The sequence below is a fragment of the Lonchura striata genome, chromosome 3, assembly GCF_050655825.1.
Source record: "Lonchura striata isolate lonStrDom1 chromosome 3, ASM5065582v1, whole genome shotgun sequence".
In the NCBI taxonomy this organism is placed as follows: domain Eukaryota; kingdom Metazoa; phylum Chordata; class Aves; order Passeriformes; family Estrildidae; genus Lonchura; species Lonchura striata.
Genome location: NC_140705.1, coordinates 113,767,501 through 113,789,026, shown reverse-complemented (window position 1 = coordinate 113,789,026; position 21,526 = coordinate 113,767,501). Strand labels below are relative to the sequence as shown.

Genomic DNA, 21,526 nt, shown 5'->3' with positions numbered 1-21,526 from the left:
TGTGCCTGCTTCTGAATCTCACCCAACAGAGTTTGAACCACTTTGTCTCCCTGCCTGTGTTTACTCACAGCCATGCTCTGCTCAGCTGTTCTTGTGTCAGCACTGCCCCTCACTTTTTTGAGGAGGGTTTAATGATTTTCACGGAATCACAAGAACTACGCCATGCCTTGAGGACTGGAATGAAATGCCTCCAACATGCTGTCGCTAGGTGAGCCATCTGATTTCTCCTGGAGTACAGATACCATGCCAGACTAAAACAATGCAATCTGTAGCCCAAGATATCACTGCTAATTTCACAAAGCCATGCTGAACTGCAGGGGAGGTTCTTTCTTTGAAGCTGTTAAGGAAATAAAGGGCTCTATCGTCATGTTCTTCTATCTGACTCACAAACAGATGCTGTACAGTTTGATACAATTACGTGATTTCACATGACATTCAACATGAGCTCTGAAGAGGAATGCATTTCTAGCTGTTCCAGCTAAAATGACAGCTAAAATTACAGACGGGGCAATGGGCAACACCATGGCCTCTAGTGTCCAGACTAGCAAGACTGAATGGCAAACTCTTCATGCTGGAGTTATCCTTACCTGTATATTACTACAACATTTCAAGACTGACATTCTAAACAACCTGTTGATAATTTTATTCAACAAAACGGGCAAGGAGTGGACTAAAAACTCCATGTAGCATAAGAGCTTGAAAGGACTGCACACAGGGTATATAAAAACAGAGACTGAAGGAAAGGAAACGCTGAGAAAAGGAAGCAAAACACCTGGTAAAAGACCAGGACGTGTAATGATCCCACGGGGGAGGTATACTTGTACACTCAATGCTGAACGTTGAACATATGTTGAACTACACACAACCTGAACTCTGTTTTCCATGAAGTCAGGGGCTGAACTCTGATCCAATACAATGATATCCAAACAAGAAAATTATTTCATGTATTGTAAGGCATTAACACTGTTAGGGGGTTCCCAGAAGCCTAATCTCAGGTGCATGAAGGAAGAAAGAAGGGAGGATTACTGATTTAGCAGCCTCATTAACCTTTTATTTTGTTACGTCACAGGTAATCTCTGTGCAAGGAGTTCCCATGTTACGCTGCTAATAAAAAGCCATACTACAGTGTTTTAAAGAGATTATAGAGGGGGGGACCAGCCTGAAGCCAAGAACATGCTATTTAGAGTATACAATAGAAATGCTAATCAAATAATCTGCAGGAAGAGGAGAAGGGAAGGAAATGACCTAATCCCCTGCACTACAGTGTGGTGGCTTCTGGCAAGAAGTAAGAAAGTTCTTACAAGGGCCAAGAAAACAAAGGTCCATTGTGATAGCTACAGCTTCCAGATAAGAACCCTTTTCTACATCTCAAGTTCCTGTGACATGAGGGTAGATGGTACTTTATGAACTCTTCTATACTGACCACTTCTGGAAGGGGTAGAAGAGGTTAATTAGATTTTCAGGACAGCTGAGTGAAAGATCTAAACAGAACCTTGAATTCTTTAGGCACAACAAATTCTCCTTCAAACACATTTGCCAACTCTAAAACGTTGCTCATCCAGCCATAGAGACCCTTAAGCAACTGTGGGGCAATTTGTGACTGAAGCAGCCTAGTTACAGAGTAGCAACAAGTCATCACCCTGCACAGAGGCATTTCCCAACACAGGAGTCACACTTTGCCATGAGACAAACCTAATGACCATTTCTTATGAGGTCCTGTTCCACCCTTACATTTGTGTGCCTGTCCCTCAACTACACCAGGAAAGTCCTACACAAGAGAAATGGGGCCCAATGAGCAATTCAACACAGCTACTGTGCCCAAGTAAGACATTTGGGAATTAAGCTGCTCTTAAAGTTGTGGTTTAACCAACCCCAGTCAGTCACCAAGTACCACACAGCTTGCTCACCCCTACCCTCGCCTGTGAGAAAGGTAGGAGAGTCAGGGAAAAAAAAGGTAAAACCCTCAGGTTGAAATAAAAACAATTAATTGAAATAAATTAAAACAAAACCTAATAAGGAAAAGAGAGACAACATAAAAGGAAAAAGAAAGTAAGCCCAAGAAAGAGGTGCACAATTGCTCACCACCCCACTGACTGATGCCCAGACCATCCATGAGCAGCAGCCAGCCCCTCCCAGTCTATAATACTGGGCATGATGTCCAGTATGGGAATCCCTTTGGCCACTTTGGGTCACCTGTCTTGGCCATGCTCCCTCCAAGCTTCTTGTGCAGCTCCTGGCTGGCAGAACATGGGACCCTGTAAAGTCCTTGATTTGGAGTAAGCACTGCTCAGCAAAACATCAGCACATTAAAACTATTTTCATCCTAAATACAAACATAGGACTGTACCAGATGCTATGAAAATTAACTCTATCTCAGCTGGAACCAGGACAGATGGTTCTTCACCTGGCTTCAAGTACCACCTGAATCATCAGATGTGCTGAATTCCTAAAAATTCAAGACTGAAACAATGATAGGCAAAGCCTTATTCTGAAAAAAGCACATTTGTTTCCAAAAAGATCAAACTGATGCAAGTCATCTGCCAAGTCACAGCCATACAGATGTAGCTGCACCAGGCTTCTTTCCAAGACGGTAAACTTTCATTTCCCAGGTACCTGGAAAAAGCTATTGTAAAAGATTTCTTTTTAAGTTCTCTAGGATCATTTCTGGTTCAATTAATCTCAGCTGTGGAGAAGCACTTCCTTGAAGTATTTTTTAGATGTTGTTCAGCAATCTTTCAGCATCAGAAAACAGATTCACTGAGCTTCAGGTTTTATGGTTTCCCCTAAATAAAGAAAGGGAGGCCCAATTTGAATTAATTTCCAAGACACAATTTTTGTACTTGCAAAGCATTTAAGGTTATAGCATAACTAGCTGAACCTGCATTACCTGAAATTTTTCATTCCCACAAAGCCAGATCATTTGACCATGGACTTGTACAGAGAATCCTAAGACAGTTGCTAGAAGTCAGTTCTGAAAAACATCTTTATCTCAGGGATGAAAAACATTTAATGCTAGATTGTTCATTCAGATTAGCAAAAAAAGATCAGAAAAGTATTCAGTTATAGAAATTCAGCTATAACTGGCTGTCTCCTCACACTCACAATCTAGAGAAAGATTATGCTAAAAGGGACAAAGTTTAAAAACTATTCAGTGCAGTTTCTAATCAACTCCCACGTCATACAAATGGATCTCTTACAAGAAGGCAAATATATTTACCCTCAAAGAGATTTTGAAGCAAAAACTCAAGTCTATCCAACAGCCTTCTGCTTTATCTTAAATTCCTAACCACTTTTACTAAACTCTTGACACTCACCATTTTGACTGTAGTCCCTCTGCAATTCTGGTAAAGAAAGTGCTGGATAGCTTCAAAACAGCTCCCCTCGCTTCTGCACATCAGCGGCCCAAGTCTGCAGCTCACACCTGAGTATTTTGCAAATCACTGCTATTAAACATAAGCATCTTACTATATTCTTCCCCCTCACTTCAAACTTCAGACAGTCTTTACACCAGGTACAAGACTTGGTCCTTTCCAAGCATGCCACCTCCAGCATCTGCACGTGCAAGCAACATGACCCATATTCCTCTGGAGAGCTGTGAGGGCTGCCTCCCCTCTGCAGGCCACTCATGTTTGCACAGTGGCCTGCTAGGAGATGTCACACTCTGTAGACACAGGGTTCAGCACCTCTGCTTCCTGCACTTCTGACAGTCAAGGACATCTTTTCAGGAATACTTTAAATACTGTTTTATGAGCTCAGGTACAGAACAAATGTTACTTTAGGCAGTAACCCAAGAGAACAAGAATTGATTACTTGTCACTTGCAATAGGTTTCTAATGGAGGAATACTGAAAATACATCCTGATACATTAAAAGCTGCCCCTTAAAAACTAAGGTGAACCAACTTTCATGCTAATACAATTTGCATTTAAACATCAACACAAAACTAACATTTTGCACACTTTAGTTCCCAATTAAAACAGGACAGGCCCAATAACCTTCTGGTGTTGGACCTCCTGCCTGTTCAGTTTGTTACTGCTCAGTGAAAAAAAATCCCATGCCAGTTGATTAGATCTTTTTCTTTCCTTACTAATCTCATAGGCAATGCATGATTTAGCATATACAGGCACAATACTTCCTACACTTCTAATCCAATTTGGGTAAGAGGTTTATTGCTTATAAAAATAAACAAGCAGTTACACTTCACCTCTATGCAGGCACTAACACCTAACAAAAAAAAAGGTCATTCCCAAATAGCAGCAGCTCAGTGCTAGAGATACCATCCCTATATTCTACTCCTTGGCTGAGACAGAAATACAGTTACTTCTTTAGAGGTACAAGGGAGACCCAGTAGCTAGTCTTAGCTCTTGTCACATGCAATGTTTGGTATTATTGTGCCAAATATATTCCCAGCAAAAAAAGCCCAGGACAAAATACCTCAACCAGGGAGATGGAGCTGTACTATTTCTATAGGGTCTGACCATATAGCCAGGTTTTAATTAAGAACTAAGGAAATCATTATGTTTCACATTTGACTTACAGTTGCAGGTTCTCAAGGCTATCACTAGTTTCAAATTTTCAATTTTCTATGTCCAAAAAAAAAATGTTACCTTTAAATAAGGGAAGGTACCTAGCTCAATATGGCAACTTTAAGTTAGTACAGCCTTCAGTTATATCTGGAAAAAGAAATATTCTCAAGAATGTAGGTCATGAAAGATAAGCAAAGGCATTTTGGTACTAAGAGGTGATCCGTAAATCTGTATTGCTTCTTGTCTACTCAGTACAGGTCTGACAAAATTTAGCGGATGAAGACAAAAGTAATTTTAGATTGGAGGAGTACAGGGATAGTGACAGGTACTGTGGCAGAACATTTTTCCAGCAAATGCCAAAGTGAGGCAGTGTTAAAAAGTTCAGCTGTAGTTTCATGGACTGCCCCAGCATTTTTAATGCTGCTACCTCACATTACAAACTCTAATGCAATTACATTAGCAAGGCAGCACTTTGACTCTTTGTAATTCTACCAGCAAAGTTCTCCTGAAGACAAAAAAATTCTTCCTTGATCCAAAAGAATTCCACAGCAGAATTCTGTGTGAATATAAACCTTCAAAATTTGGCCTAGAAACTTAGATTTAAAACTGAGGCTTGAGAATACAAGTTCAGCATATTTCTCATCAACTAATGCTAGTTTATTTACTTGACATAAAATATTCGAGCAGAACACTAAACAAAACCCCATGCTTAAAGCTCTATCTTGGCCAGGACTCTGGCTCTCTGTACTTACCAGCTCATATTTCAAAGCTACCTGGAGAAGCCTCCAAAGCAAAAAAAAAAAAAAAAAAAAAAAAAAGGTCTAACAGAGCTAGATTTGAACTAACACAAGCATGAAATAAAAACTACATTTCTTTATCATTCAGGCATTTTTCTGACATGCAGAAGTATCTTCACACTCGCAAACTCACTTCTAGTAATGACCTCTGCTCTGCACTTTGTACCTGGTACAGCTTGAGAGGCAGGCTTTGTGCAGACAATTACTTGTTTTCTCTCAAAGAATTTTCCATTCAAGAAATAGGAAACACTGTTGGGCAAATGCACTGAAAAGAGCATACAGCCACAAAAATCAGCAGTTTTGACAGCACCACAACCAAGTGATTTTTTAACAGTATCAGATGATTCAGAACACAGTAGTACTTTAAAGAGTTTGGAAATAAGTTTTACATGATTTACAGCACCACTTATTTATTAACCACATTGAATGGTTAATATAGTACAGATTTCTTCCTTTCTGAACCTTGGGAAAGAGATTAGGAGAAGCCTCCACTTTAACCCATACACTGCCTGTGTGGGTATCTTTCATGGAAACCTTAGGAAACCTTCTCTAGTCTGGAGAAGCCATTTCACTTGCCCCTTTCAGTCAGCCATTCACTGCAGACCGATTCATTCCAAGAAATCTGGCTCTTCAGAAGTGATCTTTGCAAGCTTTTCGGGGTGGATTGGCCCTGTCTGCACTGATATTGTTTGTGAACATTGTTTCAAATGGCTAAAAACTACTCCCAGCTCAGCGGTGCCTCGTTCACACCTATTCATAGAGGTTTGCAGAAACCCTGCTCACATTCAATTTGCTGTTTCTCATCTGTTACTCTAGTGCTTAGCCATGCCTCCTGCCATCCCTTTGTAGAGCAGAAAGCTCTGAGGTAATGAACTGTCATGGGCAACCTTGACAAGTAAAGAAGACACTACCCAGATTCGTCAGGGATGTCTGATACATTCAAGCTTCCGGACCAATGTAAAACAAAACGACCAAAAAAAACCTCAAACATTAAAGGAATATCATCAATATAACTAACTATTCAACAGAAATACAAAAAAATTGAAAGAATTTCAAATATGGCAAAGTCATTGGAGACAATTCAACACCAGACACCAGCATTACTTTATGAAGCACCAGGTGAGTTCTGATGAAAACTACAAGTTTGTCAGGATGATCATCAGAGCTGCCTTTAGCACTCACTGTGTGTTGCCTCAATGCAACTTAGTGGCAGAACCAATTTTCAAAGCATGCTCAGTCTCACTCCAACAGCATCAACCCCAGCTGTAGAACAGATAATTCTCTAAACAAAGGAAATAAAACACTTTCTGTGGCTTAGCAGCCACTGTTGTGCCTAAACTTTTTAAAACACTGAAGTCATTCTGCACTTTTAGCATTTCACTGATGGAAGTGTGTGTGTTACATGTCCCCAAAATAAACCTTGAACCATACAAATAACTGGAGCACTGTCAGAAGCTTGCTCTCCTCAATTTTATATTAGGTATTCCTTGCGTGCAAACATGACAGCTAGGACAGAAAGATTTAAGGTCACCCACTCTGAAATGTTATCAACACTATACAATGTTACAAAACCAACATTAGGAACATGTCAGCCTCAAAAGTTTTATTAGTTTGAGGTGAAACATTTTTCTTTTATTAATCACTTCCAAGATGGGGTTATTTTTTTCCTTGTTAGAGGGAAGGCACTTAATTTAAATGGTACAAAAATTTTTAAAAACCCAACATCAATAAAAACATGTAAACATAAAAAACCTATTTTCTATAGAAGTCACCACCTTAAAAACAGTTTGTGGCCTAAGCTTAAAATCTAACATTTATAATAGTTCTCTCCTATCAGAAATAAGATACACTTTTTTTTCATTTACTCAAAAGACTGATGTAAATATTATAGGCAAAATGCAGACATGCTGCTGTTGACATAAGGCTTCAGCCCTGAAACCTGCCCAACAAGAACTGTGACTTGGAGCTTGGTGCCTGTGGAGCAAAGCACCACTTTTGGGAACAACTGCATATTCCCAGTTTTGTGACAGAGACATAGAGACCTGTATTCTACTGCTTCTGCTGTTAAAACTTATATCTAAGGATTCTCACATTTGCTGTACAAGCATCTGCCCAAGTCCAGCTGCAGAACTAACTATATGCTTCACTTGTTCTAGGTCCTTCTTTTTAAAAAGAGGACTGAGTCTAACATGAAGGGGTTTAGGAATGACTGGATTTCTTTTCATAGTAGTCCTGTCTCATCCAGTCATCCTCCCTCATTCAGCAATATGAAAATCCTCACATGTTACTTACTAATTATTTTATTAATACATTTAAATAAATGTCTTTGTTTCCCAAAGGTATGGCATGGTGCTTATTCCTTAACTTTTAATATAGAAGTTTACCTAAACCATAAAAATTGTATAAGAAAAAGAAAGGCTGCAATTCTCACCCCCAAAACAATACCACCATAATTGTATACACCGAAACAGCAAGATTTATCTTTATTGGCAAAAAAAAGATCTAGAATACAAAAGTTAAGCAGAGGGCCCAACACAAATGGGCATTGAAATACTACAGTCAAAACTCCCAGAGAAGTGGCAGCCAACTGAAATCAAAGATGACAAGAAAAGCTTTCTTGTTAATTGAAAGCAACATAAAGTCTCTGTTCGGCCACAAATGCACAGAGTAATCTAAACCAGCTCCAGCATACACAAGGCTGAATCCTTTCACAGAACTTCAGCCTTTCAGGTAACTGCTTGCAAACTCAACATGCCCCAAAGATGGTTTTGACTGTCACAAATGAAGAATCTCTAACTAAATTTTGAAAAGTAAAAAATACTTGCAGACTGTAAGTTTAGCCCAGATTGGAATTCTGCAACAAGATACTCTTCCTTAAATGTCTTCCTAAAACATGCCAAAACCATTAGTTGAAAGGATAATCTAAATAAAGCCACTGTTAAAAACATAAAACTACATCATGTCATGGCTGAACAGCTAAGGTACTGATCAGTAAGGAAGGATTATTGCCTGTCACAGTAACAAAGCAGCAGACTTAGTTCTCTCTCTCTTTGTATTACTATATTAAACCTTCCCAATGTTTCACAAATATAAAACTGAGATTTGTAGCTCATCTGATTAACAGGTGATTAATTGTACTGAGCATCAAGAGCATCAGGACTTCAGGACTGATTTTATTTCTAAGCATACTGTTAAAAAAAACCAACCAAACAAAAAAAAACAACAACAACAGAAAAAAAACAAACAAAAACAAAACAAAAAAAAACCCCAGCATGCTAAGCAAGGAAAAGAAATTAAGGAATTGAAGCCCATATTCTGTTTTTCATCATCTACCAGGTCACCAAACCTGATACTTGAGCCCAATTATGCAGCTAAGTAAGGATTCAGCTGCACTGAAGGCAACTGAATTCAGCAGCATAAGCAAGATCACTATCAGCCTACCTATGCAAGACTGTACTACAGCAAATCTTGACTGGACATGTAATTTAATTCACCACTCTGATCCTGGATAAACCCCAGAACTTCAAAATAATTACACAGCTCTCAGAGACAATGTTCACTGTCAGGTATAGCACTTAAGTTGTGTGGTGTTTCTCTGAAGAGATGAAGCACTTAAATGCCAGGTACCCTCCAGCTTCTCAAACCACCAGCTTCAACACTGTTTCACAGCTCTTCCTAGAGTTTCTCCAAGTGTTTTTGGCCTATATACAAGTACTTGAACACAGCAAATTCTCTCTGACCACCACATTTCATTAGATAGAAACTTCTTCCTAATGCATTTTCCAATAAAGTTCACAAAACAAAGCTGTAACACCTACATTATTTTTAAAGGTCTTGACCATACTGCACTACCTCTTGAACTTCCCCTTGAAACATACTGGCAGAGTTAAGGAATTTTGGACTGAGAACTCACTCATAATAGAAACTTGACAGAAAATCAAGAGGTGCAGGGCTGATCAGAAACTAAAATAAATATGCAGCATGAAATCAAGTTGGCAAACTCAGGTTGAATAATGAAGTGGTATTACCCATACCTAAAATGTTTCAGTCTGTTAACCACCAATACTGACTGCTCATAACTAGTTTCAGGACTTTGGCAGTTGAAACAGAAATAGCAGCCATTGAAGTACTGATAACTTTGATCATGAAAAACATTATTATGATTAGCATCTCATGCCTATTTGCTCCAATCCCCTGAGATGTAAAATAAAACCATAAACATTTTCAAAGTTAAATGCCAAAAGTCCTCTCACTATTAATCACGCCCTTTGTACTTGAGGTTGTACTCTCAATTTCACTGACATTAACTCCACTTGAAAACTGGTCTAAGCAAGGTAAAGTTGATGTTCTCACAACATCACATTACTACTTTGATTAAAGCAATACTGAGAGAAGGCAGTAGCTGTTGTCCTCAAACCAGAGGGCTAAGGGAAAAAACAAGCCACAGATACATTCACAGGCAAAGCTACAGAAAGCAATGCAAGAATTTTAAGCCTACCACATCAGAAGGATATACAGTCAGTCTAATAACGAAACTCAAGGCACAGCTCCCTGAAACTCTAAGGAAACTCCCACAATTAATTTGTTTCTCTCAAGTTAGGGAGAAAACTCAGCTCATGGAAGAACTCTGGTCAGCAGGTCCAGAGTAAAGACAGGCCAAGGACTGCATAGCTCAGATCTGGGGAGGAGAAGCTATGTGTGTGCACAGTCCAGAGAGAGGAGATGGAGAAGGCATCACTCTCATCAGGCAGTAAATATTGTATCAGAGCCTCTAGAAATAACCTTAGGTAGAAAGCCAACATTAGGGCATGAGAAAGTAAATTTGGCACAGTTTAGTCGACATGTCACTAATATAATAATCTGCATTTTATAAAAGCTGTGGTTGCTGTATAGAGATATTATCCAATTAACTACTTAAAGCATTCTCTTCCACTTATTGTAAAAAAATATAGTGATTAGAGAACAAATATCTTTACAGATAATTACAGCAAGACAATAGAAGTAGTTTGTATTGTTATACACTTGTACTTTTAGCAGCTTATCTCAATCAAAATCTCATAGAGGTAAATAAAAGCTCTATCTGAAAGGAACTCTAGAAGCAGTTACCAAATTCTCTAGATGCAAAACTTGAAAAGAAGTTCATGTGCAAGTAAAGAAGTTTGTTCATGTAGAACAACTGTGCAGATGCAAACTCACCGTGTCCAAGCCCCTCGAGATTGTACCCGTGCTTCCACTTGGATTTACGGTACATAACCGAAAGGCTCACGCGCAGAGGGAAAGGGACCTGCTGCTGGTGGTGGCTGGCAACAGTGAGCTGAGCTCAGTTAGCTGCTAGGGCACACAGGACAACGATTTCAACGCTGCGAGAGAAAGCCAGAGTGAGACCATATGGTTAAGCCCCATCCACATCAGCAGTTGACACGTGTCAGCTGGCAGAGGCACAGGTAGGAGACCCACCTGTCACCCACAGCCACGTAAAGAATGGTTTCCTAGAGGTCGGCTCAGTGTCTCCTGGAATAAACTGTGTGTTTAATAAACTGTCTCTGAACACAGCATCACCCCTCTCTCCAGTCAGCACTCCTAGTGCAAAGCAACTCAAATGCTCAGTTCTTCGATATTATTGAGGGAAGTCAGTTGCCAGCTGGTAAGCTCAGAATTTACTGAAATTTAAGAATAACTTCTGGAATTATACTGGGTAAAGTAATAGTTTTACATTTACAGAAGACTGCCAGTTGCAGGTAAGCATTAGAAAAGTGCTGTCAGCAGACACCCCGGCTGTGTGTTATTCAAAACCATGCAAAATAAAGGGATGAAAGGACTGGTTTTAACTTCAAACTACTCAGAGTAAGGGGAGTTGGACCAGATAAACTCCAGAGCTCCCTTCCAAATTCTTCTCTTCATTGACAAACCTGGCCACTAGCACAGAGGCATGAGCTTTGCATGCAAAGACAGAAGCCCTGCATCTCAGAGCTATTATTTATCCCCTACTTGCATGCCTGCAGGAATGCCTGAACTTACTTGCTAACATAGAGCAGGAACACATTATGCAGTTAAACTATTTTAAGGTGGCATAAGGCACTGCTGCCTGCAAAAGCAGCACGCCTGCCTGTGGCCCAGCAGCTGCATGGCATGAGGCTCTGCACAGCCATGATTTCCACAGACCCACACTCAAAACTGTTTCTCAACAGGATTTACTCAGTGATGAGTACACCTGATCAGATGAAAAGAACCAAGAGTTGGGACCACCTTTCATATGACTGTGTTCATTTCCAGAAAAATACTAAAATTATGTATCTTTAAATACATGGACTAATTAATGGTGAGATAACAGGAAATAAGAATTTATTTCTGAGCACTACTTAAAAGCTATGTTAAGTCTTGAAAAACAAGGAAAATTTACTCTCATTTTTAACTAGAGCTAATTTTGTTTCCTGTATATTCATTCTTCTATTCAACTTCTTTTGTTCTTTTATGTAACGTAAGCTATACTCATCAGTATAAGTCTTTTACTCATCAGTAAGACTGCTTATTACAGCAATAATCTTATTAGCATGCATATGGAGTTAAAACTAAACTTATATGAAGGATGTTGTAAAATTAAGCTTGGAAACTAGCACAGTAACAGCAACAAATGAAAAAATTAAAATTCTGTCTCAGTTACAAAAACACACTTGGAACAACCTATAGTTCTGTCTTCATCAAGGCTTAGTCATTTCCTATACACTTCTTTTCTTCACAGGGCAGTATTTTGTCTGCTCACATTAATGCAAGGTACCTCCATAATCAGTTGCTACAATAAAACCTGGGATACACCAACATTGACACAGGTTTATGGTCCAGTTGGAAAACTCTTCCACCAACAATTCTTCTGAATTGGTCACTTGGTTGCATGATGGGAAAGCATCTTCTGACACTGCCTGGCAAAGATAGCCTGCAGAAACTGAACAGCCCCCAACAGAGACTCCAGTACGTGGAGTGGAATCAGAAGACAGGTGTCGGTCACAAAATACAGTCTCTGAAGAGTGTGAGATAATATCTGAACACTGTCAAAGCTTAAGTAACATTCCCAAAGACTAATCAGCATCTCTGAGACAAAGTAAAGTCTGAAATATAAACTATGGCTGAGAACTAGACAACTGACTTAAAACCATGCTTAGTACTTCAGTGTAAGAGTGAGGCCTAAGCAAAACCACCAATTTCCCTGGTTAAGCTTACAATACAAACTAACTTGGAATTCCCACATACTTTAACTGCAAGGGTTATTATTAACAGGGAATGTAGAACTCACTGCAATTTTAAGTCTCTCTCTATCAAGAGGGACTTCCCCCACTTAGACACAGGTCTCTGAAGCACTGAGCAACTTTACCCTCTGCTAGAGTTACGTTGCAAAGCAGAAACAGAACAGACTGCCACTTATTAAAAGCAGCCTCGGCAGGAGGAGTGAAAGGGAAAACCCAGGCTTCACTGACCATGCTGCTCCACATCAACACAATGAGGGGAGTCCTGTTCCACTCCGAGTGCTATGAACCACCTGGCTTATGAACAGCTACTTGGCCTTGAGGGTTGAAAAGAAAAAGATGAACAGCCAAAATCTGAGGCCAGCAGACACAGCTGTCAGGCAGGGATCAGCAGACCTGGGGACTGTAGCATTACAAACACTCCAGCCCATACTGGTTAGCAGTTTTGCACTGTAATGCCTATTCTTTCCCTCGGTTATTTCCTTCCTCTCTTTGTCCACCTACCATAATTCCTACTTGTGCTCTGCTTCTCTCCCCTACCTCATCCCGTTTTTGTCTCTTTGGAGTCCAAGGTCTTTCTATCAGGCTTCTTTTTATTCATAGAGCATGGAAGTGCTGAAAAATCAAAGTTCACAATTTTTACTATGTTCAGCTTCCTGTCTCAGGATTTTATTAAAATCAAGTTTCTTGAAAGACAGTTGACAGACTCTGCTTTTAACACTGTCCTCAGTCACAACATATCAGTCAGTACTGAAGGAAGGAGTTCACAAATAATGCAGTGTGCTGATTTAGCTTCTACAAATGGAGAGTCTGGCCACTGCAGAGCTCTCACTGACATGAACAGTCCCTAGCCACACAAATAAAGACTGTAATGGTTCTTCCCCAAACTCCTGCAGGGAAAAAATTAAGATGATAGCAGATTGGATGGAACAGCTCTAAGAAAAATCAATAACAGTAACTGTAAAATCTAAAATTAAAGTAAGTCTGGTTTTGATGCTTTCAGTACACACGGTACATTAAATTTGGCATAAGCCCAATGGAACATGAAGTACTTGTGGACAATGTCTGCCAAGAGCTAGAAATACAGAACTTCGTCTTTAAAGAATAAGCAGAGATCCTCAGCTCATTTCTACTTTATGTATCTGAAAAAAAATTAAATCAAGGTGATCTTTCTGGAGGAACATTTGTATTAAATCTAATTGGCATGCTTTGTGCAATGCTGAATAGAACCCATGCCCATTGGCAAAGAATCACTATTTGTCATTCTATAATTCCTTCCACTTGTGACAAAAGGTTACAAACAGATGTTAGACCTCCCCACATTCCAAACCACTGTGCTTTCCTGCTCAGCATCAGGTTTGTGCCTCACGTAAGCTCTCTACCCGGCCCTCAATCATGCTGACACTTCTAAACATCTGACACAGTGAAAGCAGATGAAAAATGGGAAGTCTGAACTCAGGGAACTCACACTGCACTATCATTCTTTTTCATGCACCTTTACATTTGTTGGTACTTTGTTAGCTTATAAGCTTCAAAACGCGGAAGGCTTGATTAGTAACTGAATACTTACTTGCATTTCTGTAGCACATTCCAAACATTAAAAAATTAAGCATCAACACACCTGTGAGTTCCTTACCTTTATTAAAATAAGGACAAAAAACAAGAGACAAGCCTAACATCCATCTGGGGCTTTGGAGACATCCTGCACCATCCCAGCACACAGGTTCCTCTCCCTGCCACCTCCTATGTCCTGTGCTCTTTCGTAGCTGAACAGGAGAGTGGAGCACAATTCCAGCTTTGTTATGTCTCAGCTGCAGCCCTGCCTTGGGAAACTGGAGCAGCAAAAGAAGAAATGGGCAATGCTACACTTGACACCAGCCCAAAGTGAGGCAAGAAACTTCTCATGCCATCTCACTCTACATGTTAGCCAAGCACTATCAAAATCTTTAAAGCTGCTATTTCTTGGTGATTGAGATTATGAAATATATAAAGTATCCAGATAAATCTGACTGCTACTCCTCCTCATTAACAGCTGTAAAATAATAGCAGGATGTCCACAATACTTGCTATTGTGGACTCAAGAGACTGAAAGACACTGGACATGTGATTATTAACGTGATAATGTTCACTCCTCCCTATGGTCTCGCTTGGCTTTAAAGGAAGCATTAACTCTGCCCTCACTTTTTGGAACGGGGTCCTCTCTCTGCTCTTGTTTATATATTGACAACTTGAATGAGTCCCTCCCCAGAGTAAGGGGAGTGAGGGGAAGGCAATCAAAATTATTGTAACACTTCCTCTCTTGAGGCAGAGGTTCCTCTTGCTGTCTATGCACAGCGCAGAAGAGTGATATATGGGAATGCTTATTTCAGTGAGGAAAAACTTAAATAGCCCATATACACTGGCACAGGAATTCAGAAGTAGTTACTGTATCTAAGTCATAAATGGTTTATAAGCCCACACTTTCTACTAACGCACCCTGACCTTTCTCAGCCAGCAGTGAGAGGGACAAGAACCGACCCTGTTTTCACATCTGCTGCTCAGAAACCCTCTGACAAAGCTAAAATACTGGCCACAGTACTGACTGCATAAATATGCACACGTGCAAGGAAAAAAAATGGATAAAAATAAAAGCTATTTGTGCATTTATCTGCCTGCATGATTAAGTTGAGTTCCTCAACCTCAGCAGGTGGCTGACAGCCTTAATAAAGTAATGCCTCACTTCTTTTAAATTAGAGAAGAGAAAAAACCCCACCAAGCTGTTTCTCTCACCATGGTACACTTCAGCCCTCAGGAACAACCTTGAGCAGCTGACAGAAACCTCACCCAACAGGCAACAGCTCACTCAGCACCAAAAGGGAAAGCTCAACTGGAATGATATTTCACATCCACCAAATGCAGCGCCTAATAAATACTAAAACAATTGATGAGGGCTACCAGCAGCATAGCAATTACCTTATTATTAAAAAAAAAAGAAAGAGAACAAAGATCCAGTATGATGGGTCCACCTACCACAGGAATCAAGAGATGATGACTTGGCCATGAAAGTCATCTAAGCACAAAGGGGTGATCGATCACCTGTCTTCAGACTAATATACATTACAATGTAATTTGTCTAATGCTTGGTCTCCTAATCTCAGGGTACAAAGTGCAGTTATAAATATATATGATATATATATGTATGTATATGAAAACACAATCTTTTAACTTCAAGAGGCACAAGGACAGCACATTGGAGCAGGAAGCAGTGTTTATCTGAAGTGTCAGCAGCACCATCACAAATCTGCTTCAACATTATCACATGAGAAAAAAAACAAATGAAACTTAAGTGTCTGCTCTTGGACCTTCTGGTCCTCTGCATTACCTACTGAACAACTGTTACATCTTTGCCCTGTTAAAAAGCAGTTTTTATCTGATTGTCTCTAAGTTTCAGGCCATTCAAGCTGGTTGTCTCCCAGCTCTTTATTGAAAGTACATTAAATAAATGCCCCCACAACTAGTGGGTGCTGAAATTAGGTGTTACCACAATGACTTGTTTTGCAGCTAGACTATTATCCTCTCCCCTTGTAACTATTCAGTTGCACAGTGTGCTCATGCCACTTGTGTTATGATGGAGTTTTTTTGTGGACTTCTGAAAGCAGCATCCTATATCTGAAACCTAATTACCTTGAAAGCTCGATCATGAAGATGAAAATAGCAGTATTGACTGAACAGTCCATAACTCTGGCTTCTCAAATATGAAGTCAACTACTCTGGTCTTCTACAAAAGGAGGAACTCTCCCAGTTTCTATCAGAAGATTTTGTAGCATGTTCCTAAATTCAAAAGATGGCAGTTGCCCAGCAAAAAGGAGTCAGATTCACATCCAAGAGGGAGCACGTCCCTACCTCTAGTATTAGTCAGGGTTAAAGCCACCTTTACTCTCTTGCACTGCAGCACAGAAGTTCAAAGTCATCTTCAGCTAACCTTAAAGTACAGCAGCAATCTGAACACACCAACTCATGTCTACCTGCATTTATTTTCTTCCATGTTGAGCACTCCTCAGAGTATTTGAAGTGGCTCAGAAAAAAAATTAAACCAAACCAAAAAAAGAAAAAATAATTATTGGGAATGACAGAAGTGACATTTTTAGAGTATAGCAATTTATCCCAAAAAGATGCATTAAAAAAGCAAAATTATCAACAAGTTCTTTAAAAGTAAGTAAATAATTTACAGTCAGTCTCCATATATGATGAACTGTGCATTTTTACTCCTAACCTCATACCAAATAAACAGTTCAGCTCCATGATCTCACATAAGGATTATTGCTTATTTTCCCTGTTGAAACTTGTGTTAAATCATGATAAAGACAATAATTATTCTTGTAAAAACATTACATGGACCTACAACTGCTTCGGATAAATGGAAAGCATATCAAGGTAGCATGAGACAAAAATCTCAGTATACATATTAACATTTAAAGAGAAGAGGAGCCTTGAGATTTCTTAACAGAAATTCTTCAGGGACCACTTTTATCATATAACACAAACAATTTATCTTGGGACAATGAAAACACAGATGCAGTACCCGAGCTTGTATGATTTTAAAAATCGAGTCCTTACTGTTTAATACTGCTAGACTATTAAAAACAGAAGGACCTGAGAACAGAGCAAGTGGGCACTTTGGAAAGGCATGCTCTTGACACAAGGAAAGGAACTACAAATCTATGGAACCCCAAGCCTAACTCTGACTAGTTAAACCTTGTTACAGTGTCCCAAGGGAGGTGATGTTTAAGGAGGCCCTATGTGCAGGCTGCACAGGCACACCAGCTGCCTTTCCTGAAGCCCACAGTTCTACCCAGGTGCCTTGCAGGCTGTTCCAGACATCACTGATGAGTTTCTGGGCAAAGATGACCAGCTGGGTGAAATGTTTCAAGCTAGGTTTAACCCAGAGATGCCAGTTTGACTGCCCTGACCCAAAGAACCATGAAGCCACCATTAATGGTTTTGGCCCAGATCAAGGGGTCACCATCCATGGGGACAAGCTGGCAGTGACAAACTAATCCAACAACTGCAACTTTCCAGTTGCTCACTACATGGTTCAGATAATTAAGCAGAAACACTGAAGAGACAAGCAGGACAGTGTGAGATGTACACATCACATCACCAAGTTTCTTCTCACCATGTCTTCACAAATTCCTGCAGGCCTCACAGGCCCAATGTCAAATCTCAACAAAAACCAAATCAGTGCCTTCAAATTCAATCTCTATACCCTACCTTGTCCTTAAAGTAAGGAAAAGAGGTACCCCAGCTCAGAAAAGAGTATTTTTAAGAATTTCTAATGAAACCCAAAGGGTTATACAGTTACAGGAACATTACAAACTTGAAATACAAGCAGCTAAGTACATACAGACAGATGAATCGACTGGCAATGGAAGGAAAAAAAACTATCGATGGTGGTCTACTTAAAAGAAAATTCTAGCTAGGCAGGGATTTGTGTTTTATTATTTTTCTGGGTTTTGGTTACTTTGGGGTGTTTTTTTGGTTTTGTATCTTCAAGTCCTAGCTCTAACAAACTATCCCTCAGAGAATCCCACTTGACTAACTTACTCCAAACCCATAACCTGCAAGTACCTACACATTCATATAATCCAGTCACACAAAATCACACACACCCTGTAGCCAGATCAGCATCTCCCTGCCCCAAATATCTCTGTACTATTAAAAAAAACTTCTCACAAGGAGTGCTTTTCTCCCTTCTAGAAACACATTTATGCAATTAACTTGTACAAACAAGGCTGGCACAGAAATCTGGTTGGCATGGCTGTCTAGCTAACATGAAGAAGACCAGAGCAATTCGAGCCAACACTGACACATATCCCAAGTCTTCTACAACATATCCAGGTGAACAAGGAAAGTGAGTGTGAACTGAACAAATCCTCTTCCTGACAAGAATATAATTACTGGACCAGAGTAAGAGGTTTTGACCACTCCTAATCTAAAAACTGCAATATAGCTTTAATTAGAAGAGTAAAATTATAGGATACTCCCAATCCAGAAACCACAGCCAGAAATTCACTGCAAGGTTTAGTTCACTCCGCTCTCGAGTACGAGATTCAAGCCCAAAATTCAGCATTTACATAAGTGCCATGGGTGGCATTCAAGTCACTGTGATTAAATCCAGCAGCATGGATTAAAACCAAGGTCAGCAGATTAACTTTCATTACCTGTTCCTGAACTGAGCCGTGCTCCTGCATGGCAGGCTCCAGAGGACACCATCAATCCTTAACCAAACACTCCCACCCAGGCACTGCAGTCAGGCTCAACCAAACAAGCTGCTGACTCCTTCACACTTGAGCTCACGTCCCCAAATGCCACCTCACACGGCAGCCAGGAGACACTGCTGGAGCAGGACTGGTATTGATGAGCACAGGGTGCCAGCAGAGGACAACAGCTTTTTCCTGCAAAGCCTGTAGTTTCCAATTAGCTATTCCACAATCATTCATCACTACAGAGTTATTCCAGAAAGGTCACTTTGAGGAGCTAGGAACATTTGGTGCTCCAAATCACATCACACGGGTCAGTAAAAGAAAGCCATGGCATAGGGCTCACCGAGGTAGCCCAAAAGCTGGGCACTCGCTCGTGCAAAGCACTCAAGAACCTCTGCCTACCTGAACAAAAAGCTTATTTTCAAGCTAATGTAAATACAGGATACTTGTAAAAGAACATACTCATAGTGTGCAAGACTGTCATTTTTCTGCAAATCAAGTTATTGTTGAAGAATTTTTATTACTTTTAGCAGAAGGCAGAAACAAGTTAGAGTTTGCTTTTTTTTAAAAGTTTCAGGATAATTTCTAGCAGGAAAAAGAGCTTCCATATTCTTTAACTTGAAAGGCAGGCTTTTAAATACATACATTCAAACATTTTGAACAAGAAGCACAATCACCTGTAACTATTAATTACCATCACAAAACATTAAGGCCACAAAAAAAGTGCCATGATGCTACCCTTATTACCCCCCAAGCAATCCCTGCAGAGCCTACAGCAGCACAGGGACAGGGAAAAGCATCCCACAAGCTGCCCACTACCTCCTGAGAGGCACACAGCCACTTAAGTTTTGCCCAACACACAACTTCTCATAACTAAGTTGCAATTTTACCTTCTTCCCCAAGAATATTTTTCCCCAGGTAGACTAACTGGAGGTGCAATATTAATTTCAGTAGGACTGGGGAGCTGCAGTAGCAGTGTGACACTTCCTGGTGCATCCTGCTAACCGGTAGATAGAAAGGAAACAGAAACAAGATCAGATGGAAACATGCTCACGTTTTTTCCACTGAAACTCAGCAGCGTTCAGCGGCGCTCGACCTACTTCCTATCCCATGTCTTTGCTGCCACTTCCTTTGACAGTTTGTCAGCACACTTGTGAATCTGGATTTTAAGGAATGAATGTGTAGCATGCAAAAGCTGGACTTTTTCATCCTGATGTTCAGTCAAAACTTTTGCAATCTAACCAGCAAGGCACACAGTAACCAGCCCGCAACAAGCACCTCCAATTACTGGCATCCAGCAGGAATTGCTAATCAATTGACATTTTATATCAAAAAATACTTGTAATTAGCTCCTTACAAATGAATGAGTTTTAAATACCACTGGCTCCAAGCACATGATTCTCTATTTTGTAACTAAAAACTCAGCCACTAGCTATAAATGCTGAAGTGAAAAGATCCCGTTTTCCACACCTGGTTTCTTAACAGAAATCAATATTGCCTCCAAAATACAAAATGGGTGTAGCAATGGTAGTGTATTAAGTTCTTCCTTAACTGAAATTACACTAGTAGTTACTCAAAATGCTAATGTCTAAGATGAACACTAGCACGGTGACCTGCTGTGTTGAGAAACACATTCCAGTGTTTAGTAAGAACGGAAACATTCATGAGGCACACGTTACACGACTTTACTCAGCTAACAGTAGGTGCTCCTACATGTTTAATTCATTTGAAATAGGAGATGTAGAAGCTCAAAGGTACCCAGTAGCAACCTACATACAACCAAAATGCATTCCTAAAGCTTCCTGCCAGGCCATTCACACGACTTCAAAGAGTTAGGACTCTTCCCTTGCACAGCACCAAGAGAGCCTAATTTTCCAACCACCGATGCTCAGTTTTCACCAAACCAGGCTTTTTGTTGGGGGAAAGGACTCTGGTGGAGAGGAAAGGGGGAAGGATCCCGGGCAGACGTCTGAACTTTGGCTCCACATTACTCACTCCAAAATTGTCGGCCTAAAACATTACAAAGCCACGCAGACCACACAACACATCCAATCGAAGATCCGGGCAGCCTGATCATCTCCACTAACCTACAGGCGCCTTCTGGAACAAAAAAGCAACTGAAGATGTATCATCAACAGGTCATCCGGCTGCTTCTTTGTGGGAAAAAAAAATCGAAACGCTGCTGAACAGAAACCGGAAACGGCCTTTTTTTTTTCTTCCCCGGGTCTCCCCCCGCCTCTCATACGCGTTCAAAATGAAAAATAAAAAAAACCCCAAACCCATCGTCCTTCAGATGCAGAATCTCCAGCTTCTAGCTATAGCTGAAAGGCTTTGTGATTTTCCTTACAAAATAGTGTTTTTTCAAGGCAGAGGAGTCCCAGATTTAAAAAAAAACCAAAAAGGGGTGGCCAGAAACACCAGCATTACAGCCAGACTGCTTTTTGCTCGCATGAATTCCAGAAGCTGCATTTTGCAGAGGTGAAGTAGACGCAGTTTTTGAGGTGGCAGTTAAAACAAAAAACAAGAGGGGGTTGGGGGGTAAGAAAAATGTTTCCGGTATAAAAACGTAATTGCTTTAAAATATACGCTTTATCAGAGGAAAATTATTCATCTAAAATCACAACTGCTCCTTCTCTCCTCTGCCTTCTGAATATCTTCTCTACAGCTGTTGCAGGCAGAAATGCCCCCCTCGTACTAGATCGTCCTGAAAACGTATTATTTAAC

General features: G+C 40.2%; 1 protein-coding gene across 2 annotated transcripts in view; it reads right to left on the bottom strand.

Moving 5' to 3' along the window:
* Positions 1–21,526, bottom strand: part of PELI1 (pellino E3 ubiquitin protein ligase 1) — a 42,712-nt gene that overhangs the window by 19,997 nt on the left and 1,189 nt on the right. Inside the window, exon 2 of one of the 2 annotated variants that reach the window (XM_021555842.3) lies at positions 10,519–10,682. The exons of the other annotated variant lie outside the window; for it this stretch is intronic. Coding sequence (XP_021411517.1) covers positions 10,519–10,573 — 55 coding nt within the window. The 5' untranslated portion in view covers positions 10,574–10,682. The remainder of the gene's footprint in view (positions 1–10,518; positions 10,683–21,526) is intronic. 2 annotated transcript variants of the gene reach the window in all.